Source organism: Psittacula echo (genome assembly GCF_963264785.1).
Source record: "Psittacula echo genome assembly, chromosome: Z".
Taxonomy (NCBI): Eukaryota; Metazoa; Chordata; class Aves; order Psittaciformes; family Psittacidae; genus Psittacula; species Psittacula echo.
In genome coordinates, this window is record NC_137742.1 from 105,757,933 (window position 1) to 105,776,872 (window position 18,940).

An 18,940-nucleotide genomic window follows, 5' to 3' on the forward strand; every position below is an offset into this window, starting at 1 on the left:
AGTACTGTTGTTGGAGTTAGTATGACTGTCTAGCTTTCTTCTCTCTTGGTGCATTATATTACCTGTGCAAATCTTCCCTGTGGACCTGCCTTTAAGTTGATTAGTCTGGGTGTTATGATATGCCATCATCTCTAGGTATTTTGATTGCAAATGCTGTTATAGGTAGAAGACTCCAGCCGTGGGAGTTGCAACTCATGCTAGTTTGAGTGTATGATCTGCAGAGGTCTAATCTTTAATTGCCTTGATTTTTCAAAATCTTAGTGAGGACAGAACAACTGATATAAGCCCAGCAGTTGGGATGGGTGCTTGTCCAGCAGCAGGGTGGTGTTGTGCTCCTCACAGTTTAAGTGGTTACTCACCTTTGTGGGTAGACCGGGCAGTCCCCTGAAAGGTTTTGTTACCGAGTACAAGAACCCTGTTCTGTTGCAAAACAGGACTAAGTTCTGGGGGTGTGAGTGTCTGTGCATAGAAATTCTTCCTGTCAAACTATTCTTTCCTCTATGTCCTTATCTCAGATATGTAGCTTTGACATCATTGTTGAAAACTGTGCAGACAGACCATAATGCAGTACAGCGGCATAGAAGCACGATTGTTGACTGCCTAAAGGATCTGGATGTCTCAATTAAAAGGTAATTGAAATATCAGTGACATCGACTCTCAAGTTGACAGTGTATGGAAAGTGAACAGGACATAGAGGAGAGAAAATTACAATAATCTTGGGGAACTGTGGGCGAGACTGGTATTAATGCACTTGATGGCTCATACTTCAAAGAAGTTAATGAGGATGCACAGGCACCTTCTTTGGGAGGCTGCTTTTACATTTTGGGCATCTAAGATTGGACAAAAAAACCTCCCTTTCTGGAGTCTCAGTGGAGATGAGATTGTGTGCTCAGAAGATGGAAAGCCTCCACGGAATATGACCCTAAGCAAATCTACTCTGACATGCTCCATATTGCTGCTCTTCCCAGGCAAACAGATAGTGCCATGTTGTCTTGAAGCAGTGCTAAGGCGTCCAAATAATGTATTCTAGATGAAATTTTATTAGACAGTGGTAGAATTCAGACTTGATACTTCAAATAATTTGCTTACCAGCCACGTTCTGTTATAGAATCATAGAATCATAGAATAGTCAGGGTTGGAAAGGACCTTGAGATCATCTAGTTCCAACCCACCTGCTATGGGCAGGGACACCCCACACTAAACCATGGCACCCAAGGCTCTGTCCAACCTGGCCTTGAACACCGCCAAGGATGGAGCATTCACAACCTCCCTGGGCAACCCATTCCAGTGCCTCACCACCCTCTCAGTAAAGAATTTCTTCCTTAGATCCAATCTAAACTTCCCCTGTTTAAGTTTGAACCCGTTACCCCTTGTCCTATCACTACAGTCCCTGATGAAGAGTCCATCCCCAGCATCCTTGTAGGCCCCCTTCAGATACTGGAAGGCTGCTCTGAGGTCTCCAAGCAGCCTTCTCTTCTCCAGGCTGAACAGCCCCAACTTTCTCAGCCTGTCTCTATACAGGAGGTGTTCCAGTCCCCTTATCATCCTCGTGGCCTCCTCTGGACTTGTTCCAACAGTTCCATGTCCTTCTCATGTTGAGGACACCAGAACTGCACACAATGCTCCAAGTGAGGTCTCACAAGAGCAGAGTAGAGGGGCAGGATCACCTCCTTGGACCTGCTGGTCATGCTCCTCTTGATGCAGCCCAGGATACGGTTGCTTTCTGGGCTGCGAGCGCACACTGCAGCCGGCTCATGTTCATTTTGTCATCGACCAACACCCCCAAGTCCTTCTCTGCAGGGCTGCTCTGAATCTCTTCTCTGCCCAACCTGTAGCTGTGCCTGGGATTGCTCTGACCCAGGTGTAGGACCTTGCACTTGGCATGGTTAAACTTCATAAGGTTGGCATCAGCCCACCTCACAAGCATGTCGAGGTCCCTCTGGATGGCATCCCTTCCCTCCAGCGTTATCAACCGAACCACACACCTTGGTGTCACTGCCAAACTTGCTGAGGGCGCACTCAATCCCACTGTCCATGTCACCAACAAAGATGTTGATCAAGAGCAGTCCCAACACTGATCCCTGAGGGATGTCACTTGTTACTGGTCTCCAGCCGGCCGTCGAGCCATTGACCACAACTCTTTGCATGCAGCCATCCAGCCAGTTCTTTATCCACCGAGTGGTCCACTCATCAAATTGATGTCTCTCCAATTTAGAGACAAGGATGTCATGTGGGACAGTGTTGAACGCTTTGCACAAGTCCAGGTAGATGGCGTCATCTTCTCTACCGCTGTCCATCAGTTCTGTATCCCCATCATAGAAGGCTATCATCACATCATTAATATACTTTCAAAATTGCTCAACCTGTTTTTTTTTCCATCTTGTGAAACTGATGGGTCATAGATAGTCATTCTGATAGGTATTTCTTAAATACATGCCTATTTTTATTCAGATCTAGATTGTTAACAGCACTGCTTAGTCTGATATGTTCAGAATAGAAAAGAAACTGGATCTGTCTCACTTCTGAAAACTTGGGTTTAACTGCTGTGTAATGGGTATCATGTAATCTATTTTTACGGTTGCAATCAAAACACAAACTTGTATCTTACATGCTGAGCAAGTCAGGATGCTGTTTCTGTTCAGTGCCAGAGCCAGCATGAGGCAAGGCTGTGGAAAGCAAAGCCCCGTCTAGGTTTTTGGTAGAAGGCAACAAAAGCATTTTGTTGGTGCCTGCTAGGAAAGCATCAATGTGCTACAAATGACGGAGCTTCATGTCTAAGTGCTGTTGAAGGATGAAGCCTTTGAGTGATCCATCAGCAGAGCATGATGTTGCCATCCTGACACTCATGCTGCTGACAATGCAGTATCTTCATTTAAGCAATATATTGACTGCATGTCAGAGTCCCCAGATACCAGGTTTCAACTGCTGTGACTTGAGGAAAAGAGGTAATACCTGGTTTGGTTTATCTGAAGCATCGTCTGTTCCTACCATCTTTTAAACCACTGCAGTGCATCTTTGGTCCATGTGGTATAAATCAGAATAGCTTTGCCATTTAGTTCAAGTCTTCTTGTCTGTCTGCTTACTATGGTTGAACTACATTATTAGGAACTTTGTGACAGGAATGAGCCATGTAATATGACTGAAGGTAAGCTACATGTATTGAGATAAATGTGTGGTATTAAGATTGCAGTGTACCTCTGTGCATCTGCAGTATTGATATATCTGCTGTAATGTGACTGAAAAGTTAAGCCATGGAAAAATTGTAACCCAGTAGGGCTAGGTGTAAGGAGTTGGGAACGAATCAGAGGGATGAAAACAATTCTAATAGTGGTATAGGTCTTCAAGCAGGCACAGATCTAGATGATAAAAGGTAGTAATTTAGTTAGTATTTCCACCCTAATTCTGAACACTTCTGTGTTTTCTGGGTCCCTGGATATCAGTTAGGTAAAAAGCAAAATAACGCATTGACAGTGGGGCTTTGAGCAGCCTGGTCTAGTGGCAGTTGACCTTGCCTGTGGGAGGTGGATGGTGGAACTATGAGCTTTAAGGTGCCTTCCAACCCAAACCACTCTATGATTGCAGTAATAACAAGGGAGATATTGAGAAGCAGTGCTGTCCAGTGTTTCTAGGCTTTTGAGAACAAATAGCTTGTGCCCAATACTATTAGATTGGGAAACGTGCCTTGTTTAAGTTGTTGATGTTTCATGAACTTTGGGAAAATACTAAGCCATCAGAAAAGATAACTGTTGATGTGTGGGAAGTTGGCAAGCTTGGCACTGGAGCAAGAAGGAATCAGTGGGACTGATCCTGGGGTTGCTGCCTGTAGATATGTGAAAGGATGACAGCAGAACTCACACATTTTAACATTATGACTTTAATGAGAATTGCTGGAGTCAAACACACATTGATGTCTGAGCTATTTGGAGAAAGTATGTATTACAAAAGAGAATTTAGGCCTTTTGGCATAATTTTGGATGTAACTTGTTGAAAACAAGTAGTACAAACAAAATAGTTCAGCAACTATCCAGGTGATTTCAAAAGATAACTGAAATGGGGGAGGAAGTTTTTGATGTGCTGGGACGATCTTTCTACCCTTCTGGTAGGCTTTCTCAGTGGCAAGCAGAGAATAAAGTTCTTGGTAGTGTGGAGAGGACACACCTTGGAGGTTCGGGTTCTGGGTTATCCCAAATGCCCAATTTTTAAAGAACAATCAGGGGTTTTTAGTGAAGCTATTTTCATGCAATTTAACATAACTCATTGCCAACATTGTACAGAAACCAAATCAGATTTGAAGATAGTAGCCTTAATTCAAAAAAGTCAGAAGAATGGAAGAGTTGTGCTACAATCAGCTGCAGAAGCTTCAAATAGAAGGGCTAAGGACTAGTCTCTGGAGTTGTGATGAGTACAAGGAGTAGCAAAGAGCCAGTACTCTGTCTAGTTGTGGTGTCAAGTTGGGGGTGGGTTCTCAGAAGAGCACCAGGGTAATTTTGGGTTCTAGAAGTCTTATGTAGTCTACCTGACAGAATATAGCAAAGCCTATTCGTTAATAGTCTCTACTGTATTTGAATCTCTACTATATGGAGATTGACTCTTCTGGATCCCTGAAGTTGGAGGAAGTGTGTTGTAACATGGATTGCTTACTGAAGTTGTGTGTCAGAAGTGATCATCATTCGATTACAGATACTTGGGAAGTTAAACCTTAAAGCTGATGGATTCTGGTGGCTGAAAGATATTTCTAGCCCTTAGTATGTATAGCTAGGTATTTCTAGAGCACCACACAACGCCACTTTCTCTTAGTATTTTTTGGGGGGTAGTATTTATTGTCTTCCCATGAACAGGAAGACACTGGTACATTTAATGTGGAAGGCTGTTCTCACAGGATTAATACATAATCTCTCCTAATGAAAAGGTAAGTGCATTTGAGTAGCTGGGCCTGTGGTGTGGTGTTTTTGGTGGTGGTGGTTTTGTTTACTTCACTAGGTGAAGATACTTTATCTGTTTTCTGTATCTTGCCCTAGGCGTGCGATGGAACTCAGTTTTGCTCTTGTTAATGGGAACAATGTCCGTGGAATGATGAAGGAGTTGCTGTATTTCCTAGATTCCTGTGAACCAGAGTTCAAGGCAGATTGTGCATCTGGAATATTTCTTGCAGCTGAAAAGTATGAGATCAATTTGCTTGCTATTATTTTTTTGTACATTCTCAGTATTCTGAGCTTTTTGTGTTGCTCCTTCCCTTCATTATCCTCCAGGAGAGAATATGTTGATCACATCTCCGTTTGCTCATCTGTGTGTGGTGATGCGGTCTGTCAGTTTTAACTCACTCAGAGGAACAGGACCCACTAGTGTGGTGCATATGGATAGCTCTTATATTACTAAACCAGTCTAGTGTATTGACTGCTGCTACACATTGGAATACATGTTGTGCTGTCATCCTGTCCTTGCCCCTATCAACACACACAGCTTCTCTGGTTAGTTGTACAACTGAGATGAGTTGAGCCATTACTGTTGAGCCATTGTAACCAGCAGCCTGACTTTGAAGTACTACGTGTGCAAGGTATGGCTGTGCTATATTATACAGCCTTGTATATTCATGAATCTTTCCAATGTTGGCATTAACACAAAAAAGTAAAAGAATGTGAAATGTGTTTTGTTTTGTGAGAGCTTTTTTTTTGTGTGTGTGTATGTTTTGGATGTTTCCCCCCTCAGGAAAAAATAAGCCAGGAAATAACTGCATGGGGGAGGTTCTGATGATGATGGGTTTCTTGCTGGTGTCGAAAGCTAGCAGTTACTGCTCTAACTTGCTTTCTTAATCTTGTCAGATATGCTCCTTCCAAACGCTGGCACATAGACACAATTATGAGAGTCTTAACAACGGTAAGTGAAGCTGCCTCTCCTGTGTGTGACTATGTACCAAATTTTATTTCTGTAGGAAGTTACTCACCATGAAGTTGGAGATGGCTATAAAGGCTGGCAGATAACAGATGCTGCCACACAGAGGAAGTATGCTTAGATGGTAGTGACTCAGGGCAGCAAGTCAGAAACATGTAAACTTGGTAAATATGACTTTTTATAAAAGAAATGCATGATTTCAAAACCACACAAGAATACAGGGTGTAGCAGTTTTTCTACTGCAGTAGCTTCCAAGTCAGGATAGCTCTTGTGCTGTCTGTCGTTCCAATATACAGTGCTTTCAGGGGAAAGTGAACACAGCTTTAAGTAACTTGCAGAGAGAAAGGGGTGAAGCAATATCTCAGAATTATTCCTGGCCTCTAACCAAACAGTGAGATGCAGGCAAGATTAAAGATCCTGTGCTTGTTTGGCAGAGTCTTGCTTTGAGCAAGTGTTTGAATAAGCTGCATTCTGCCCCCAGGGTGTCTTAGACTTATAGCCTTCCATTTAACAAAGGAGTTTTCTGTGTTGCTTTTTGTTTCTTCTGTAGCACAGGATTTTGATGTCCCTACTCTGCCCTCCTGACAATTTCAGGGTATCTATTGTATGGATTTCTCTGGTTATAGTTGAGTTCACTGGGAAGATGTATTGTTCTGTACATCTATCCATCTGAGCTGAGCCTACTCAAAATTAACCATGAAGTGCTTGGGGATGAGTAGGTTGATTTTTATTTCCATGCACCAGGTGACTTTGTGAAGGTTATCAGGAGATGCTGGGGGTTACTGAGAAGTTGGATAGTGAAACCTAACAGCAGCTGTTCTTGCAGGCGGGAAGTTATGTTCGTGATGATGCTGTTCCCAATCTGATTCAGCTAATAACTAATAGTGTGGAGATGCATGCCTACACCGTGCAGAGACTCTACAAAGCCATCCTTGGTGATTACTCCCAGGTAATACCCAAACTTGAACAGCTTCAGTTTCCTTGTACTGCAATAAGCATGTTTACTAAGCATCGCAAGGTAAGTCAACATCACACTGTGTAGCTCCAAGGGACACACTGCAGGGCAGGCATGTCTTTTCTCTAAGTTCATCCTTGAACATGCTTGGCTGGAAGGTGGGCTAAGCTTGCTCTGGGAAATGCGGATAGCTTAATTTGTCATACAGGGATCCATTTATCTCAGTATCTGTTTTTCTCTTCAAACAGCAACCGCTGGTGCAAGTGGCCTCTTGGTGCATAGGAGAGTATGGAGATCTTCTGGTGTCTGGTCAGTGTGAAGAGGAGGAACCAATACAGGTATGGCTTGTACCTGACTGAAGCTGGAGCTGCTTGCTGCTGGCTATGTGAGGGGAGTGCTTGCAGCAGTTACTTAGCACTGGTGTCCATGATGGTGATGGACCATGGGAGGAATCTCCTTCCCATGCCACAGGAGTGGGCTGCCTAAACACACACAGCATGGAGTGCAGCTACAACTGGCAGAGTGGTGTGCTCTCAGTGCTAGCCTAGCTTGCAGGGGAGCTGTAGGGTCTTATTTTGGTGATAAACCTGCTGTTCAGTGCATGTAACAGGAACTGTATTTTAAAACTTATCTCTTAAGATCTCCATATAGATGCATGTGTCTTGTACACTCTGAACACAATGCTGCAGGCTCACCAAGTTGCAGAGGAGGTACAACATGGCCATTAAGCAAGAGACAGATTTTTACAGTATGCCCTGCAAGGCTTGCTGCAAGGCTTCTCTCTCCCTCAGCCTAACCTTTCTGTACCTTTTCAGGTAACAGAGGATGAAGTTCTTGACATTTTAGAAAGTGTCCTGATATCTAATATGTCTGCATCTGTTACACGAGGCTATGCTCTCACTGCCATCATGAAGCTTTCCACAAGGTTCACCTGCACTGTCAAGTGAGTTCTCATAGACGTACTGCACAGGGCTGTGTTGCAAATATGCTGGCATCAGTTGTCTTCAGTGGAAGTATTCCTTAAACCTGCTTTGCTTCCATGGTTTACAAGAATCATATTATTATTTGTTGGGCCTTATAAGCCTCTTTGCTTGCAGGGTGGAAGACTTCCGCTGATATATACTGTTTTCTCTGTGGATGTCCTCTACTGTGTAGGGACTTAATAATCCCCCTTGCTGTTGCTTGAAAACATGTTCATGGAGAAGAAAAGTCGTTATTTTCAGTGGACTGTCCTTTCGAATTCGTTTTTTGGGTGATGGAGAGGAAAATGGCCTTACTTCCTACTGATGGTTGTTGGTGTGGGTAGTTGAACTTTCTGATGCCATACCTTGTGATGTTATATTAATCACCTGCTGATGCTGTTGTGAAGGGACAGTTCAAAAATGGGTGTTGCATAGATACCCCAGGAAAACAGCAGACACTACTGTTTTAAAGTACTTAGGCAGTACACCTGTTAAGCAGAGGATGTCTTGTGAATGACGCATGTTAATTCCTCGCTTATTTCTGCTAACTCGATGGTGTGGTGTGTTCTTTTGTTTCCCCCTTGCCTCACACAGTCGGATTAAGAAGGTAGTTTCCATTTACGGCAGCAGCATCGATGTGGAGCTACAGCAGAGGGCAGTGGAATATAATGCACTTTTCAAGAAATATGATCACATGAGGTAAGTGCTGATGAGTTTGAAAAGGATCATTATAATCTACGTTGATCTCCTGTGTACCACACTTTGTGGTTTGAGAGCTTTGGCGATTTTAGTAGGTTTATAGAGGAACTAGAATCCCTCTATAGATTGATTAGTGAACAGAGTTAGTGAATGTTTTAAGAACTTAACATATCTTGGGAGATTATAACTTATGACTTCTGGCAGACACCTTCTCTGCTGAAACATTACTCTGCTTTTGAGCTTGAACTTGAGTAATTTTTACTTCCAAGTGTTGAATCTTAAATTTGCTAGCTGAATAAGTGTCTGCAAGTAGCTTTTACCGAGCTAGCATTACCACAGTTGTTAGGTTGTAAAATGTCTTTTGAATAAACATGCAGAGATCCATTGACCTGTCTTCCTAAACTATGCTCTGAACTTGAGGTAATTCTTCCAACTGTTAATACATTTCAGTTTTTGAGAAATCTTTTCAAATCTTAAATTTGTGGTAACTTCTTGTAATATCTACTTAAAATCTCAGATTCTGCATGGAAAGGCATACTATTTCACCACACCACTCGGCATCTCTGGTTTAAAATTTGTGAGCGATTTAATCTCCTTACACCTTATCATTGAGAGGTGCCCCATTCATCACTGCTTTTCTCAAGTGATTCTTTCTTAATAAGAAAGTTAAAACCCTGTTTTATTTCAATAACTAAAGCCATAATTCTCTGCAGAATAGTCATTAATTTGCTATGTGCAGTACTTAATTGTTAGTATGTAGGAGCACCACAGATTCTTCTGTTCAGTAAGGATCATAAGATTGGAGGAGATCTTCTGGGAATTAAGTACATCCAATGTAAAAAACTTTCCATAAGATTCCATTGGATAGAGGAGCATTCATTTTAGAGTCTAGATGAAAGGACAGAGAGAAAATGGGATGCCACTTGACTAAATTACTGCCTGTGTTTGTCAGTGGCTCAAGTCTTGTTTCAAAGACTCTTCACAGTCCCTTTATTTCATAGGTCTAGTCATTGTGTGTAGAACACAGAATTCTTGTAATTTCCACTTTTCTCTCCTCCCATGGAATCCATGCTGCAACTCAAAATTGTTCTTGGAAATGTGATGTTTAAGAGCATGGGTGGGTGAGCTCATGCTTACGGCTTCATATAAAGCCATATGAATCAGCTGAGAAAAATCTAGCATGAACGCTTTTGATCTGAGTTGGCCATTGTAGACAGTAGTGTCTAGTGATCAGTTGGCTTTTGATCACATGCAGTGTATCCTATTCATAGTTTTGGGATATGGTGCACTTCAAAAAACTGTGTAACTTGATTTAATTTAAAAGTGAGCAGCTATATTTTCCCCCAGTGTATTCTGGTGTTCATTACAGTGTAAAGGTCAATGTTTAATTGTTTCTGCTTATTAAGACTTTGTCTATGGTCAAAAATGTGGCCCACTGTTTGGTTTATTGGCACTGGCATTCTTCTTTTCAGCCCACAAGACTGTGGCTTACCCCTATTATATGTAGCGCTTTGCAGCTTGATCTGCAAGGGTAATGGCCTTTCTTGTATTATATAGACTAGTTCTATCAATACAGGTTTCCTTAGTTTTTTATTTGATGTCAGGATTCTGGATCCCATGCCTCCTCTTCAGTCTCTGTATCATTTCAGGAAGGTACTCTCTAGAGCTGAACTTAATCTTGCTGGGAACTTAATTTGGCTAAATGAGAGCATGGTGATTTCCTTGTCCAACTTTGTCACCTGTTCTAAGTGGTTAACCCTTCTACAAAGAGAAGTCAAATAAGCTGACTCTGACTCAGCTGCATACGGAACAGAGCAGTTGTATCTCATGCCTGCAGTTAGTCCACCATTGCTCAATTATTTAATCTTTCTCTTGGGTTTGTTATCCTAACACCACAGTGGAAAGTGTGTCAAGTACAAGGGGAAAACAGGACGCAGGAGATTTGGTTTGTTTTTCAGCTGTCGTCTAATGTATTTGCACTGGCACAGAATGCCATGATTGCTTCTGACCACCTCAAGCTGTCACAGAGTTCTACAGCCCCCCTGCTAGAAGGCAGGTTGCCCTGTGGTTATAATTTCCTGAATGGCTGAGTATTTGGATTGGGATCCAGGAAGATGGCACAGTGTAACTATGTCAGCTTCTTTCAGGCCAGCCCTGCTTGAGAGAATGCCAGTAATGGAGAAAGTCACCACAAATGGCCCTACTGAGATTGTTCAGACCAATGGAGAGACAGAGCCAGCAGTACTGGAAACCAAACCTCCACCCTCTGGATTGCAGCCTGCTAGCCAGGTAATGGAAACTCATCTCAGATAAGTTTCCACTGCCTGTCAGACCACACTATACTAGCCACTGCCAACAGTAAGCTGAGACAGTCTCCCTCCCCCTCTCTGCCACTTTGCTGTGCTGGCCTGGTGATGGCTGCATCATCTCAACTGTGATGGCTCTAGTGTCAAGAACAGGTGTATGAAGAAGATTGCTGTGGGGAGGGCAAGAGCAGGGCGAGGTAAAGACATTAATCTCCCAACCTGTCTCTGTGTGTGCAGACTCAGACCTTCACTATATCCATGGTCCCAAGAGCATGGGAGCTAGATCTCTTATGGGGCATGGGGCTATAGACAAACTAGAACCTCTCTGACTGGCCAGCAGCTCTGTTGGTCTTCAATCTGAGAGCAAGTAGAATCCATCACATTTGCAAGGGAAAGCAACAGGAAGTTGAATATGTAACAATTACATCCACTTTTTCATTAGGCAAATGATTTATTGGACTTGTTGGGGGGAAGCGATATAACACCTGTAATCCCCACTGCACCTACAAGCAAGCCAGCTTCTGCTGGTGGGGAGCTCCTTGACCTCCTGGGAGACCTCAACCTGACAGGTGAGCAGCCTGTGCCTCTTAAAAATCTCTGTTCTCAATCCTGGGGTGGGATGAGCTGGCTTCACACTTACTTTTACCAAGGTCCATAGTAGCATACAGCTGGGAGTCAGGGAATGAAGTCACAGCATGATTAGCTGGTGAGACTTGAGCATTTTCATGCTCTAGCTTGGGAATGCTGTGAGCCTTTCCAGGAAGGATTTGGGAGATGTGAGGAGTGAATTCCATCTGAATGCCTTTTAGCTCAAGAGGAGCCAGTCCTTGTTAGTGAAAGCAGAGAAGGTGAGGATGTCAGCACAGATGATTTGTAGAGCTTCATGTAAAGGAATATGATATGCAGTAGTCAGTCTTCAGAGAAGGAGTAATTACTCTTCATTTCATAACAGCTAAGTAATAATCCTTCAATGTTTCTTGTAGGTTCTCCAGTGTCTGCCCCTGCACCCCAGATAGCACAGCCTCCATTCCTGCTTGATGGGCTTCCATCACAGCCTCTCTTCAATGATATTTCTGCAGGTTAGAGACATGTAAATCCTTAGCCTAAGGTGCCACAGCAGCCAACTAGAAAAATAAACAAGGGGTGGTAAAAAAAGGGGGAGATTTGGAAGTAAAGTGTGGCAGAGACACTGGAGTGGGAGAAGGGGGTTCATTTAATCTTCAGAAGAGTTCATGTCTGGGGTAAAGTAAGTACATTCTATGGTGTTGGGAATTACCTCCAGATTCAGGATATTGATGGATTCCATGCTGTTTTGTTTTCCACAGGAATCCCCTCAATTACTGCATACAACAAGAATGGGCTGAAGATTGACTTCACCTTTGAGAGGTCAAACACCAACCCTAGTGTCACTGTAATCACGATACAGGCCTCCAACAGCACAGAACTGGATATGACAGATTTTGTTTTCCAAGCTGCAGTACCAAAGGTAGAGCCACTTAGAGTGACTACAGGGATAGGTTGAGGCCCAGCTGCAAATACTTCCGGGTCGGTGCTTTCATGTAGAGAGAAATTTGCAAGGTAACAAGAATAGAAGCTGTTAATAGGTTCTTTTAGTGCTCAATTTGGTCATGCCTTTGTAGTCTGAAAGTAAATGTTATATATGCAGTGAAACACAGATTCCTACCAGATTGGACTACTTTTGCTTGGACAAAATCTTGTTTTAAAATCACCTCTTTCCAGGAAAGTTGCTAAACCACATTTAGAGAAATGTTAGGTCAACATAAAAGTGACGGCGCTAATCTCTTTCCCTTTATTCTTAGTTTCTAAGAAATATACCATGATCTTTGAAGCTCAGAATACTTGAAAAAAAATCCTTTGAAGCCCTTAAATGCTTATGAAAGTTTAAATGAGTCTCTGCATGGTTGATCAGTGATGGTCCTTTTAAGCAGCGAATCATTTCCCCTTGCACTTAGCTGCAGCACAATACATGGGACACAGATATTGACTGGTTCATAGTAGAGCAAACCATTTAAGCAGGGTGTGATTAGAATGTTCTTCAAGTTTGGGAAAAGGCATTCACTTCTGGGGGATTCACTTCTAAGAGTTAGTAATGCTCTGATTTGGGTTGGTTTCATACCTAAATGAAACCGGGGCCAAATCAATGGAGGCCATTAAAATACCGATAGAAGGAATTAAGGAAAGAATGGGCCTCCTGGAGTTGCAGGTGTGCTGAGCAGTCTTGACTGTTCCAGTGTGTGAACACTGGAAACAATGCATCATTGCTGATTTTGATATGCTGCAGTGAGCCCTCACCCCCTATTATTTTTGCCACGTGGATCTTAGTTATGTAGAAGGCAGGTGGGCCAATGAAGGTTTTGTTGTTTACAGATAGGGAATTAGAAGAACTGATTATTCAGAGCTGGGAACTGAGCTCTCAATTTTCCTTGCTTTCAGTCTGCAAACAAATCACTTTATGTTCTTGATTAAGCATGAAATTGTTTTCTCTTTACCCTTTCTTCAGACATTCCAGCTGCAGCTCCTGTCTCCCAGCAGCAGTGTCATCCCTGCGTTTAACTCGGGGACCATCACACAGGTCATTAAAGTCCTGAATCCACAAAAGGTGAGTGATACCGAGAACAGTAATTAAAGATACTGTCTTGGAATTGTGCATTTAGTGGCAGTCAGTCAGCAACGCATCTCGGAGAGGTGAAGAGTGGTGATAGTGAATGATATGTTTTAATGGCAGTCATTTTGGCTAGGATTAGGAAAATGTTAATGAAAAAGACAAGAGGTGCTGGGCACAGGTTTTGCCTTCTATTGGGTTATACTGCTAAAACAGATTCACGGCTTTCCTAGCTTCTTGAATTCATGAATGTCTTTTGCATTGGAATGGTTGTTAAACAAGTTTTTAGATGGCCTTTCTAGAGGAGCTCAACCTGGTGTTTTTATGAGTTGTAAAAGTGATGTCTGAAAGGCAAGTATCTTGCATTGAAATAACATTCTTGCGTTGAAATTCATTCTTGCTGTCTGCAGTGGCATAACTTGAAATGTTCGTTCTACAAAAATAGCTTGATACATAATTTTAACAAAATATTCTTTGTCTCCAGTGGTGTTACTTATTTTTAATTTGATTAGTGTATTTTTAAACAGCAGAAGGAAATAATATTTAGGTGTGCTTTAATCATAATTCTGTTTGGTTTACAGACTTCATAGACAAGCTTCAAGACTGGGATATAACAGACTTGAGGGGAGGGGGGGTGTGGACCACATGTCCTCCTTAAGAGGCTTTGCAAGTACTCACATAGCAGCAGAAAGAAAAATAAAATTGGGATCACTTCTTTCTTGGGTTGTGGGAGACCCTAAAGATTTTCCGTATCTTTAAGAAATTAAAACATAAGTTTTTCACAGGTTAACGGTAAGATACTGTTGTAGATGCTAAGTGTTGCTGCTAGGCTGATGTGCAAATCAGAAAAATTCTCAAATCTCAGCCTAAGATTTTACTTAAATGGCTGTTTTCTAGTGCATAGTTTTTGTGGTTTCCATGCATCTCCCCTTATCTCTGTGTAGGGTGCTCCCCTTTGTCTGAAGGCACAAGACTATTCTCTTTGACTTTTATACATCTGTTAGAATTTCTCTGTGGTGCTGTAGAGCGCCTTTCAAAGATCACTTTCAAAGTTATTTTGTGGACTTGGGAGGGTTTAGGAGTTTTCCTGTAGGGTGGCAGAAGTCACAGTATATCCAGTTTGGGTGGGACCCACAAGGTGAAACACCCACAGATATCCAGATATGGGGTACTCTCTTGTTGGAACACCAGAACTGTTAACGCACACTTCAGAATACAGAGGTGCAAAATAGTATTTTTCTATCCTCTTCTCTTCCCCACTCTTCGCTAACTCTTCCACTTCAGGCACACATGATTCTCTTATTGCCCTTTCAATTGCTACTGCCTGAAAGTACAACTTTGCAGGAGCCCTCTCCATGAGATGGTGTATTTACCTGGAATACTCTGAGGCAACTTTGGAATGTTGCCTTGCTGCTTTGGAGGTAGCTGTCAGTATTGTAAAACAAATAAGTCTGTTCACCTGGACATGGACTGTCATTATGCTGGATCAAAACTGGCCTGTTTGACAAAACAATATTAAACATAGCAAAAACTGCCACTGATCATATTGATCTGTCAGTGATAAGGCATAGCTTCTTTATCCTGAGGCTGCTTGGAGCAGTCATTGTCGTCCTTTCCTCCCTCTGCTGTCCCTTTTTCATATTTCCCTGTAGGTATGGGGAAAAAGGCCAGAAATAGTCAAGTTTGTTGCTTAAAGCAGAACCTGGGAAACAGGTTTTTTGAGAGTGAGGAGAATAGGAAGCTTGGCTGGAGTATGCTGTGCTTTAGCTATTATTAAGGGCCACCTAGTATCTGAATGACAGCCAAATGACAATATAAAACAAATTCTGAGCTATTCCATCAGAGGAAGTATTCCTAGAGACTGTTTCCAGTCTTTCTTAGGCTATTTCCTTTACGGTGCTACAGAGCAATTACTTGAAGTTCCCAGACAACTGTTTTGAATGAACAGCTAGTATGAGAATTGACACCTCTCCCTGCATGCCTCAGTGCAGAGCTGTGGCATTTCATGACATGGACTCAAGTTGATGCAGAAGCTCAAATCCTTATTTATTATCACCAAGCCGTTTTCATCCCCCTGTTCCGGACTTTCCCAACCTGCACATACATCAATTTCATTGGCCACTGTGAAACTCTCCAGGTAAATAGACCAATCACAATGCTGCTGACCCTCTCACAACCCCCACATCCTCTGGCCTCCAACGGAGATTCCCGCCACAACTACATCCTAGCCCATCCTCCCAGGCTTGCTTGTTTACCTTCCCTGTCCTTAAACATTCCAACTCATCACCCCAGGGCTTGTCAAGCACCAAGGCCTCAAAGCTCATTCCCAAACTCTTCTTCATGCAAATCTTACCACCTTCACTCCCCACACAGAGCAGCAGAGTTTGGATATGCCCCCTGATTTCTTCCATTGTTAACTGGGATTTTAAGGCATCTATGTTTGTATTTAAGGACTTCAGTGCTTGAGAGAACAGGGCCGGTGCATAAAGAGATGTGGATAAGAGCTGTGCTGTAGCTTTTATGAGAGTTTTTACCTGATCTGACAGCTATAGGGACCAATCAGTGTCGTGTCAGATTAAACTCCTGTCATAGTTTACCCTGCACATTTTTCCAGCAAGCTCTTGTGGTGAAGGAAGAGTCTGTGTTTTGTGTTTATGGGGTGAGGGAGGGGAGCTGGATGTAGGGGATTCACTGACCTCTAGTGAAGATATGATTTTTTTTTGTGTTTGTTTTGGGTTTTTCTTTTTTCTCTTGTAGCAACAACTACGTATGCGGATCAAGTTGACGTATAATCACAAGGGCTCAGCGATGCAGGATCTAGCAGAAGTCAACAACTTCCCCCCTCAGTCTTGGCAGTGAGGCTCTGGCACCATTCTTATTCTCACCCCACCCAATCAAAAGAACTCTGGGAAGAAGGTTGTGATCCTTGGCAATCCCCCCAACTGCACCATGGGCATGGGGAACAGATGAGACCTGCTGATGAGGAGGAATTTTCCTGAAGTGATTGCTGACTTTGAAGCATATCTGTTAAGACTACTCTCTCCTCCGCTGATGAGGCTGGCGGCTTGTGGAGGCTACTGTGCACTCCCTCACACATGCATTCACAGCCAGAAGCAACATTCCCTTCTCTCCTTCCCCATCTCTGCCCCCTGCAAAGAAACACAGCCTGGTTGGAAGAGAAGTCTGGAATTTCTAGCAGGGAAACTTTCTTCTCTCTGCAGCAAGTGAACAGCTGCCCTTTCTTTCTGCTGTCTCTTTCCTCTGGGGTGGGCAAGGCGTACTGTCCTTCATTACTAGCTGGATTCCTTCAGGCACTTTCATCTGGGGCTCAGATTTTGGGCGCTTGGGGAATGGCAGGCTGCCCTGACTCTTTCTTTTTGTATTCCCTATGTCTGAAGGGGCTGGAGACTGCTTATGGCTTATTCAGTGCATTACTGTATACACCCACCTCTTAGTTACATGATACATACCAAGAGCAAGTAGGCCTTGGGAATTCATCCGCAGACCCGGAACAGTGCAGGAAAATAGGTGCTGGTGACAGTTGATAAAATTGCTTTGGTGCTGTACTTGGAAATGAAGACCTTACACCTGAATTTTCTTCTTTACATCAATGGCTACTGCCATGCAGATTCACAGATAAGTGTCCCCAAAAACCGTGATGATGTCTGAGATGTAGAGATCCAAGGAGCAGCTGGTTTTCTACCACAGATGGTTTCAAAGCCTTTTTAACCCATTAGTTGTGGTTTGTGGGTAGAAGAGACATACTCGGTTTTGTAGATCAGTCTACAGCAAGGGCTCTGTTCCTGCTGGGAGACTCATCAAAGACTATGCTGCAAAGTTGCTCTTCCCAGTTATTCCAGACCTTCTCCCCAGTTTAATTTCCAGAGCCTGTTGTAGACCCCTTGGATTCCATTTGAGTTACTTCTGACTGGGATATTTGTGTTGTATCTGTAATATTGGCACTGAAATAAAGACCATGCAGTTTAAAGAGACCTTTTCCCATTTTGTTACTGAATTGATCCCTGTAGTTTGCTCCTTTCTCCTCTTTCAGAGAAATGTGCTAGTTCAGGTTCAGACTGAAAGTCACTAAACTGTTTTTTTGAATGGAATCCAGTTTGAGTATTTGGATCAAAAGATGTGAGGTCCACTGCTTTTCTAAGCTTACAGAAAGCTGAGCTCAGTTATGCTTCCTAGGGTGAACTGTTGTTGAGGTAGTAAAGCTCTGCAAGTTCCCATGGAGGTAATGTATAGGACATAAAAGCACACTGTGACAAAACCATTCAGATGTTGAGCCCTCTTCAGGGAGGAAGAGGGGAGGATGTATCTTACATCTTCATCTGTGAGTGTGCTGGCCAGCTGAAGGAACTTCACCATCCAACCCAGTGCTTTCTGAAAATAAATGGATGGTGCATCTGCTTTATTTCTGTTTCAGGGCTTTTCAGATAGGGATCATTCAGTGCTCTGATGGCATGCTTAGATACAGCTTTTTGTGTCTGCAAAAGTGCTAACGCTAAGCTCCAGACCTTGCCAAAACCACTGCAGGAGTGGTGCACAGTGTACTTGGAAAATTGAAGACCTGTTCTGCCTTTGAATTGGGAGCAGAAGGCCACTAAAGGTTGCTTAATCTGGTTTTAGCTGCATTAAGTAATATCGGTAGGACTGATTGTCACTGACATAAGTGCTGGTCTATGTAGTGGAGTAAGTTTACCTTTTCTTGGAGCACGATTTTTTGCTGCCTTAGTGATTAAACAGGTTTGGGCGTTTGGATTAGCAAAGAGCTTTATTGTTCTACTGGAACTGGCCTCAGCACGGGGTTATAAAATCTAGAAGAATGATGTATGATTTCTGTAAAAGTAATTGTGGGCTGTGGTAGGGTGATGCCTTGTCTATCAGTGGTGAGATAGATACTGTGCTTCAGCTAGAAGTATCATGGAGCAGTCAGTCTTGCAGAAAATTGCTGAAGTGAAGTCTGTTTGTAGGTGCTTAGCATTTTCGGTTGTTGCTTTCACTGCAGTTGTTTATTTTCACCCCACCAGCTCAAACTCCATAGCGTTGGAAGCTGAGCATGTTAAATCTTGACTCCAGTGAGATCTGAGAGTATCCCAGGTACAAAGCTAATGGAAAGTCTTTACCTCAGTGCCTGAACTCCCCATAAGCTCTCCCATTCTCCTCACAGAATTGTACATGGTCCCTTGTACTGAAAGCTTGCACACCACCATCTCCATTGGTTTTGCTGAGGAAGAGTACTGGTGCAGATTGGATGGGGAGAAGGAAGTAAATGTCTCTCACCATTTTTCTGTCAACAAATGGCCTGTTTGTCACAGCATGGTTGGGAACAGGTTACCTTGTCCCTCTTGTTCTTGTTTTCCATGCCCTAGAGCAGCTGGGGCTCGTTGTTGGTCTCTGTCTGGAGCGTAGGATAAATTCCTGCTATGTTCTTGGCTCCTTCGGCCCCCACACACAGTGTTCCTGTTCAGGGAAGTGGGTGCTGTCCCCTGTATTTCTG

At 43.0% G+C, this 18,940-nt stretch overlaps 1 protein-coding gene across 2 annotated transcripts in view; it reads left to right on the forward strand.

Moving 5' to 3' along the window:
• Window positions 1-17,426, forward strand: part of AP1G1 (adaptor related protein complex 1 subunit gamma 1) — a 46,687-nt gene extending 29,261 nt beyond the window's left edge. For both annotated transcript variants that reach the window (XM_080636572.1, XM_080636573.1), the window contains 13 exons: window positions 516-629; window positions 5,019-5,159; window positions 5,820-5,874; window positions 6,716-6,838; window positions 7,093-7,182; window positions 7,660-7,787; window positions 8,401-8,505; window positions 10,653-10,794; window positions 11,254-11,380; window positions 11,795-11,890; window positions 12,137-12,297; window positions 13,333-13,431; window positions 16,192-17,426. In XM_080636572.1, the coding sequence (XP_080492698.1) occupies window positions 516-629; window positions 5,019-5,159; window positions 5,820-5,874; window positions 6,716-6,838; window positions 7,093-7,182; window positions 7,660-7,787; window positions 8,401-8,505; window positions 10,653-10,794; window positions 11,254-11,380; window positions 11,795-11,890; window positions 12,137-12,297; window positions 13,333-13,431; window positions 16,192-16,293 (1,483 nt within the window). In that variant the 3' untranslated portion in view covers window positions 16,294-17,426. The remainder of the gene's footprint in view (window positions 1-515; window positions 630-5,018; window positions 5,160-5,819; window positions 5,875-6,715; window positions 6,839-7,092; window positions 7,183-7,659; window positions 7,788-8,400; window positions 8,506-10,652; window positions 10,795-11,253; window positions 11,381-11,794; window positions 11,891-12,136; window positions 12,298-13,332; window positions 13,432-16,191) is intronic.
• Window positions 17,427-18,940: the final 1,514 nt, after the last annotated feature.